Source organism: Formica exsecta, unplaced genomic scaffold (assembly GCF_003651465.1).
Source record: "Formica exsecta isolate Colony F162 unplaced genomic scaffold, ASM365146v1 scaffold667, whole genome shotgun sequence".
NCBI lineage: Eukaryota > Metazoa > Arthropoda > Insecta > Hymenoptera > Formicidae > Formica > Formica exsecta.
The window spans coordinates 107,141-116,743 of NW_021853430.1; the positions used below are offsets into that span (position 1 = coordinate 107,141).

General features: G+C 36.8%; 1 protein-coding gene across 2 annotated transcripts in view; it reads left to right on the plus strand.

Moving 5' to 3' along the window:
- Positions 1 to 9,603, plus strand: part of LOC115243015 — a 112,074-nt gene that overhangs the window by 1,635 nt on the left and 100,836 nt on the right. The window contains exon 1 of one of the 2 annotated variants that reach the window (XM_029819664.1): positions 5,534 to 5,899. The exons of the other annotated variant lie outside the window; for it this stretch is intronic. Within the exon in view, the coding sequence (XP_029675524.1) occupies positions 5,859 to 5,899 (41 nt within the window). The 5' untranslated portion in view covers positions 5,534 to 5,858. Of the gene's footprint in view, positions 1 to 5,533; positions 5,900 to 9,603 lie in introns of those variants that run through there. 2 annotated transcript variants of the gene reach the window in all.

Consider the following 9,603-nt stretch of genomic DNA (forward strand, 5'->3'; position numbering starts at 1 on the left):
ATATATAATAATTTTTCCGAGAAATTACCAAGTAAAGTCTTCCTGCAAATTATGAATAATTTTACACATGTAATTGTATTATTAATTTTATAATTTCACAATATATACATATATACATCATATTTTAAATAAATTAATTTTAATAAAACAGTTTTCTCTTCACGATACATACATGCATATAACATTACATTTTTCTACAATTTTCTAGAATCTGTCAACATACATCAAATATCGTGATATTTGCCTTGCATAACAAAGTGGTTTATTTATACGGAGACTAAAGGGAGTGGAAGGGGGGAGGGGGGTAGAAGAGAGAGAGAGAGAGAGGACATCCTCATTCCAGCCTACGTCGCGTCGACCTGGCGGGCGATCGTCGATCGACCGTCGAGCGGAGATGATCGTTGAGTAATAAATTAGATTCGCTAGGTGCCGGGAATGGATGCTATCGCGGCGGCAAGTAGAGCGGGGTAGTGTAGGACGGAAGAAGAACGGAAGCGACCTTGAGGAGAGGAGCAGAAGCGCGTTCTCGCTACCTCGATCGGCGGGATGACCCCGCTATTTCGATTAGCTCTAACGGAGCCTGCCGTTCGTTGCGTCGACCGGAACAACCGGGAACTGGGTCAGCTAGGTTTTTAAAGGCTTCGCGCGCGCGCTTCCCCTTCCCCCTTCCTCCCTTTCCATCCTTTATATTCGTCGCGATGAATGAATGGGGCGCGTTATGTAAACTCGACGAGCGATGAATAAAGCCGAGAGAGATCCCGCTATATCAATAAAAACACACCGCCAATTATTTTAATTAGAAATTATTTTTCTGTTACCAGCAGAGAGAGAGAGAGAGAATATATTGCAGTGCCCTACTGCATTTGTGTATGAATAATGATAATATTGTATCTGAAATGATGCACTAAAATTTAGGAGCATATTCTAGAGGTCAAAATAAGACTTTCTTTTCTTATGAACATGGATCCGCTGTGAATACTAATATTTCTTTTGTCCAATTTTTTATGGAATTAAATTAATTTTAATGGAATTAAATAATGTGATTTTGTATATATATAGAAAACAATTTTATATGTATTAAAAGAGTTATATAAGAGAAGACCGATATTTGTGAACTCACGGAAGATATCTGTAAAATATTGACATTCGATATTATTTCGATAAATGGATTTCTACAGTATTTGATCATCCTGCCAATAAGATTGAGTTTGCGAGATTCCCATCATGGCTCGTAATATCTTACAGCCTCAAGAGAGAGAGAGAGAGAGAATGAAAGAAATAAAACGTAACAAATTACATTAAATAAAATATTATAAAAAAAAATATATAAGTCTGTCTCTCATCGCAATTTTCTAATTATTATTTATTTAATTTTTCTGTATTTTTATAAATACATTTTTTTCTATATAAATTTCGAATAACATAGAAAAATATATTTTCATGCTCGTAAGCTCAACGTTATATTATTAGACTCTCTACATTTTTCGTCTCATTAACCGCAAAATTAGTTTTATCCTGAATATTGCATGGAAATGTCTTTCTTATCAATGCGTTTCTCGAGAGACAAGTCGGTTCGTTATCAGGGTTTGTTTGAGGGCTTTCCTCGTTTGCAACTGCGACGAGAATTCGAATGCAAATTGACGTATTGCCGGTGTCACGCGTGCGCCCTCGATTTCGAACGAAGATTAATGACCGTGCGTTAATGACGGCGATAGGGGGTCGCGTAAAATAATTCCGCTAAATTTGATCGGTACAATAGGGGGTGCCCGGGATTCGAGAAAAAAATATGCGCGACGTGCGTCGGTAATTGGCTATTTTACTCGCGATGCACCCTGACCTAACTGCCTCTACAGGGGGTTGTATCCCTTTTACTCGAGAGCCGTCCTCGATTGAATCCTGTGAAGGGATTATTTTTCCCCGACCAGGTAACATGAAAGGGTGGAACTGAATTGTCATCTCGAAACTTAAGCGCCAAAAAAATGGTTTTGAATGTATTAAAAATATTCTTTTACGTTATAATTAATTAATTTAATAATGTGTCTCTGTGTGTTAGAATTTTAAATTTTGAAATGCAAAAGGACATAATTAATAGCGTTATCGCATAAATACAAAAATGTAAGCATGAAAATGAAAATGTGAGAAATGATTTTAACATTTATATATATTATTATCACATATTTCCTTCTTTATATATTATTACACACACAAGTACAGTTACATTATTATTTTAAAAAATATTAATAATTAATAATTTTAATTATACTATTATTAATAAGATTTAATTTAAAATAAATATTATTAATGGTATTATGAATATGAGGATGATATCTGTGGGCGATTGTTATTATGTATTCATCAGTGAAGCTTTATCGGCGTTCCTGGCGCTTCATACATTAGACTTCCCGGTTCGTTACGGTGCAAATAAAAGATGTATGACTTCATTCAAGCGGCAATCTTATCAGACTGCTGGAACAACGTCGGACGGTTCGTGGCATTTCGTGGAAGGAAAGTGGGCTTCCTGCGGGCTTTAGGAAGCTCGAAATTTCCCGGAGGCTTTATCAAATAGCGTGGTTTCTTGGGGGAATTTATCGCGAATAAATATTTGTATCGCGATATATACACAGCCATATATATGATAATTGAATAAAGGTGGCGCACATGTTCGCGAACAATCTACTTCTCGCTTATTTTCGTTTGTTCCTGGATTTTATCATACGATAACTTTTTATAATAAATTCCTATTGGAATGCTATTCTCTCCGACATTGTAAATTCTCCGAGGAAATTCGCGCTTTTTCTTACTTCGGAAAAATTCTCGCCATCGACCGAACGCTGTGAAATTCATAATGCACTTTGGCTCTCGGGGCATCAAGCCATCTTCCGCGGTCAAACAACGGGGCATACTATTAGTATATACGTTCGGTAACTGGTCTCGTGATTTTCCGTCGGTTCCCGAGTCTCTTCCCGGTGCTATTATCCCAGTCGAAAATGATCGGTCTTGCCGGAGTAATGGCATCAACGTGGAGGAGGGGACGCCTAGTAGAGACCCCGGGTTTCTTAACTCTAAACCTAATCTGACCCTTCCTATAGGCTAATCTGTCTCTCTTACAACAAATAAAAATCTCTTAACAAATAAAAAAGAGATCTTTACCGATATTCTTTCGGAAAAAATCGAAACTGACCAAAAGAATTCGGAGATGAAGAACGGCTGACATGTTTCGATAATAGTTTATTTAATCGATTTATTAATCGAGTTATTTAATTATTGAACAGTATAATCTTCTTTATACAAATACTGGAGCAGAAAGATGATAAAGCGGTTATATTCATATAATTATAGCAATTATTCAGAATTCAATTATCACGCCATAACATATATTTTGATAAATAAAAAAGGTATATAAAACTCTATATGAAAAAAATCTGGAAAAATTGACAAGATAATTAGATTTCCAAAAACTTTAACAATGCGCGAAAATTCTGAGATTTCCTAAAATATTTCGATAAAAGAAAACAAGAGCAATATCGTTATCATAACGGCAATTATCGATGATAATCGACCGCACTCTAAGTGTCGACGTCGATTGGCTCCTGAAAGAGCGCAAACATCTTATCGGACACGAAAGACCGGCGAAACACTCTCGCGAGTGAGTGGTTCGCGAGTCCTTCTCTCGAGGATCCCGGACAGGAGCGGAAGGCGGAGGTAGTGGAGGACCCGAGCGAAGAGAGCCCGATGGGGGAGGAGGAAGAGATGGTGGAGGAGGCTGTTGCGGGTGGGAGAACGAGTGCCACTGACGATGCAAGTACGAGCGGGCTCGTTAAACAGTTGTTCGACGCTTCGATCCGCCGTCGCGTCTCGCCGTCTCTTCTTTCGGAGTGTCGATCACGCGCGAGAAGGAACTCTCGAATGGTGTCGATTTTTGGCGAAAAAAGAAAACGGGGAAAAAATCGGTAATTGAAGTACATTTGAGGCATGGAAAGCGTATTTTTAAAGTTGAAATACGAGAGATATGATAATGTCCCTATAAAAGTTTTACGACGTAGTAATATTTGATTTTGCGCGATGTAATAATGTATCCGCAAGCTTCCCGAATGGAAGCGTCGAGGGTATTATCGTTATATCGTTATATTCGATCTGAATTACACGTGAGTCGTGGAAGGCGATGACGAATAATGCTCTGTGAATTTTATTGTTTTATTTTATTGTTGTCTGGTGCACGCATAACAAACGCGCATAATAGGGAGAGAAAACCAACTTTGTCAAATGTCAAATGACCCACGTGGATTACGCGAGCGATGGAAATGGCAAGATCCATGCCACAATTGATGACTCGTTTCAATTTCAAAATCATTTAAAATTCCTGCCTTAATATGTTCACAATATTGTTCATGGCACGTTATCTCGATTTATTTTTAAAACAATGCGGATTTCCGATGATGTCACGAGCTTACGAATCCTTTTAGAGATCGTGAGTCTATTCATCAAGAGGAAGAGCTGAATTTTTCATGAATCGCTTCTGCATGACTATACATAGATTCTGCAGGAATATTTTCGAATCCGTCCGGATTTGGAGACGGACCACTTTCGTGATCTGGATTATTGAAAAATATACGCTCCCCGTTTGATAACTGTAGAACGCCTTTATAACGTTTATTTATTATATAAATTACTTGAAATTATAATTATATTTATAACAGCGAAAAAAGAGTAAATAAAAAATAGACATATATGTGAATAATTTAATCTAATTATGCGGAAAATTTACATAAATTCTTACAGTGCGTATTAATTGAGGAAAGATTAATATAACGGATAAATTGAAACGAGTCTTGAAAATGAGGCGAACACACGCCGTTAATTGGGAGACGACATATCGAGGCTTCCTGTTCGCGAGACGGGATCCACGAGACGATCTTGAGACGAGAAAAAAGGCATCCGCGGATCTCTCTTCTGTGTCGCGGTGACCGTAATCGCGACGGAACACATGTGCGAATTCACCCCAAGATCATGTTCTTGCGATCCGGGACTCGATTCCGTCGTTCCCCTCGAGAGATCTCACGTACCTCTCCCCCGGGAAACCAATTTCTCGATAAAATCATTATTTACGTTAGCTAACGAGCCACGGCGGCTATTACGTTGCTCTAATTGCGTTTAATGCTCTAATTTGCCGGTATTTACGTCGTATACATAGCGTTGAAGTGGTATCTGTTCGCAAGATAATATTACTATATTGCTAACATGTTACTGTATTTTAGATAATATTCTTATCTATTTTATTATATCGAAATTTTTTTACACATACTTTTTTTTTGTACAATTTTCTTATCATATTTATATATATGGTATATACAAATTTTATATACCATAAAATATATAATTTATATTATATTTATTTATATATTAAAATTTATATTATATTATTATAGAATTAAATTGAATTAAACATCGAACGCGAATTTGCATTTAATACTAGGTGGCATAATTGACGTTAAACATCCGGCGAATACGAATCTATGTGTGCCTGAATGTCCTGAAGTGTTACAATATATTTATTCGGTTTTTTATAGCAAATACCTGGTATATTTATATATATATAAAAAAATTCGGACTTGTGCATCGATCGAATAAATGTGCGTCTCCTGTGCCAGGTGGTGACTCGCGTAAAACTCGCGCGCGACTTGGTTTCGAGGCATCGGGGACGTGATACCGTTCGATAAATCGCGTTATTGACTCGCCCGGAATATCGGTCGTCGGCGACGTGCGATTATTTCAGCATCGACGACGAATCGGCAACGATTCCGATCTCTGACCGGAGGTCTCGCACATGTGACGGGCCAGCGACCGATTCAGCATACGACATGCTGAAAATACGCATGCTGGATTACATTGGCGATACAGGGTGAGTGTTGCATATGTGCATCTAGAACGCATATCTACCGGGAATATACTGAGAATGTGCTTAATCCTCTAATTTCGAGTAGGTTTTAATCGAGCTTGTATTAATTATTACCGCCTTTGACACAAATTTATGTTAATAAGTTGATAAGTTTAATTACACCAAAAAATAGATAGTTACTTTAAGAACACTCTGTATGTGGTGGAACTTAATATTTAATTATACACACATAATCTTTTAAATAATTGAACGTATTTTTAATTTAATTTAATAATTTCAAATGGAATAAAATTAAAAACTGGCTAATAAATATCACCGATACACATCTGGCAAAAATAATTGTATGATAAGTTAATAGGAATAAGAACTAAAAATAGAAACACACTCAATAGTCATATTTTAGCATAGTTTGTTAATATTATTTTTAGTTTAATTTTTTCTTTTGGGGTGGGGTAGTCAGGTCTGCGGTCAAGTACTACAGTCTTATGCGGAATTTATATGTGTGTATGTAAAAGATATTTCATGTAAATTAAACCTGAATAAACTCGAATTCAAGTTAAACTTGAATTGCATTATGCATTAAAAAAAAAAATGCCGTATTTAAATAAATTGAAAGCAAGAATTCGTTTTTTTTTTTTTTCTCTCGGTAACACAATTCGCGCGAGCTTGTTGTTATTACCGATCGCCGCGTTATTTCGTTGCGACGAAAGACACGCTTGCATCGGCAATTTATTACATAAAATTACGATCGTTAAGGCTTGTCTTGGTGCGCGCGAGTAGCCAGCGATCTCGGCCAGTAGAAACGCGCGTATCGCGCGCATCCGGAATACCAATGAACTCCACCAGGGAGAACAAGGCTGATCATTCTTTCCCACTTCGGGTGTATAACGACGTCTGCCTCTCGAGCGCGTTTAATGCAGATCGAGCATCGAGCTCGAGGTTGAAATTGGAACGGCCTAAGAGCCTCTCTCGGGGCGATATAGGGATCCGAAAGCGAAAAAAGGAACTCAGAAATTTATAGAGCACTCTAGTCTCCCTCGAGAGGAACCAGGCTACCGCCTGCCGCTTATCGCCGACAAATTAATTTGGTCCACGCTCCGAAATCGACGTATTTATCCGGTTTCAATTAATGCAGCCACTTTAAAAAAAGAATGGGTCACGGCATGTTTTTACGTATCCTTAGATTCGTGATATTTCAACATTTTGCAGATATAATTGATGACTTCATCACACTGTGTTGATATCATATTTATTTGTGTACACAGACAGAAAAGTTTCTTTGGATTTAATAAATTTTGTTGAAATCAAAGAAATATAATGCTTGGAATTGTCCAACCATACTAATATTTGAAGTAACAAATATGATTATTTGATTTTCAAATAACATATTTATTTACTTTAAATAAAATATTTTTTGAATGAATTTCACTTTTTCTTCAACTTAAACAATTATATTATTCTTTCAAACAATATTCTTGTTTTATTTGAAAGATTCATTACGTTGCTTTGAATAATTTAAATAAAGCTTAGAACAAGTTAGATAAAGTAAAATTACATGTTACTGCATCTTTCTACTGCAATTCAAATCTTTGCAGCAATCATATTATATAGAAAAGCTTACTTATTCGAAATTTCTGTCCGAATAAGTGAATATCGGACATTTATCTGTCCGATTTTCCAGAAATCAATTCAGTATCTGAATTCTCCTGTATGGAGATCGTATCAGAAATGAAATATGTGATAGAAATAGTTGTTAAATATTATTAGCCGCATTTTGCAGGCTTTATACATATACGCTTATGACAGAAACTTGAATACGAGTATAGTGAAGTATAGCGCGTCGCATAGCGGTAAGAGAATAAACTATACTATTCCAAATAATTATTTTTCTTATTTTCCAAATAGTTATTTTACTATCAAACAATATGGTTTAATGCAACGAAACTATTAAATTTTTATTCAACAAAATAATATTTCGTATAAAAGTTAATAATCGTATAAGTTAAATAAAATAATATTAAATTAATTAATTAATTAACTCGACTGTAGAATTTGTCAAAGTTGCGACCAGACAATTCCATCATTTACATTCTCTTCTTCGTCGTCGTTGTACGCGTCATTTTTCTGCGTTGTCTTGTGTTAGTATGTCAGAAAAAAATGTATCTGACACACACGCTCATTAGAAATGATGCAATTCCCTCTCCGCGGCCATATCTGCACACGGTGACGCGGATATATTTCTAATTTCCTGCTTATTCCGCGTCGGCCCACACTGTCCGTTCATCCGGGATATAATGACGGGGCGCCTCGTGGGTGCGAAACATTGGCAAATTAATCGAACGAGGTCGAGCGTCGGATCTCGAACGAACGAGCTGAGCGAGCGCGCGTCAATCATAAGGTTTCACTCGCGGTGAAACTTTTCCAACATCGTATTTACGCGTGCTCGCCGACACGCTTGTTATTCACCGTGCCAGTGATTCGACTCGACAAGTAAAGATAGACTAGGAACGCTATAAAAATATGAAGTTTCTTGTCGAAATTTATCATCGAACTACTTCCTCTTTACTAGAGATTAAATGCGAAAAATTGCATAATCGAAAATCTTGAAACAAATATATTATTAGGGAAAAATTTAAATTTTATATTTAATATATAATTTTTTTAAATCTTATCAAATTCTCTTGAAAACTTTCTTATTTTCTCTACTATTATATAAAACGTATTCACACGATGGCAGGAAGTCGATTGTGCGATTCAATCAATGTGTCATCGTGTTTGTTCATCCTATGTTCCTCGCGATGCAGGAAATTACGAGAAACGAGTCAGGAAACACAACCGCGGAATGCATGAAAATTCCCGAGAGCGCTATTTATTACGATTTCAAAGAAAACCGATACGCAACGTTACACTGGCGCAATAAGAGCGATTATATGGCATGACGAATACTGATAACGATGTGATGTGACGATAATATATCGCTTTACAATATCTCGCATGTGTAATTTATAACGATGCTTGAATCATTGATAGAAGAGAAGATTGCCGTATCAAATTGCTTTATCATTTGATATTAATAACTAGCTTTTTGGCCCGCGCTTTGCACGGGTATATATAAATTTCTCGAAGTTAGTACCAAAATTTTGCTAATTTTTCGGGGATGGCTACTATACTCCGTCCAAAGAGAGAATAACATCGGTCCGCGCATAGGCGGGCAAAGTGGGGAGAACATGGCGACATACTCAATATCGTATACGTAGATACGGCTTCTGTGGGTGGAGACCTGCGCGAAACGGACGAGTTTTCGTCCGATCCGATGTTATTCTCTCTTTGGACGGAGTATAGTAGCCATCCCCGAAAAATTAGCAAAATTTTGGTACTAACTTCGAGAAATTTATATATACCCGTGCAAAGCGCGGGCCAAAAAGCTAGTTATTAATATCAAATGATAAAGCAATTTGATACGGCAATCTTCTCTTCTATCAATGATTCAAGCATCGTTATAAATTACACATGCGAGATATTGTAAAGCGATATATTATCGTCACATCACATCGTTATCAGTATTCGTCATGCCATATAATCGCTCTTATTGCGCCAGTGTAACGTTGCGTAGAGTTGTGAGGTCGGATACATATACTTTAAGAAGAAGGATTCCTCTGCACTAGTTTGCGAAACCTTCATTCCTATTTTTCCAGTTATGTTATGTA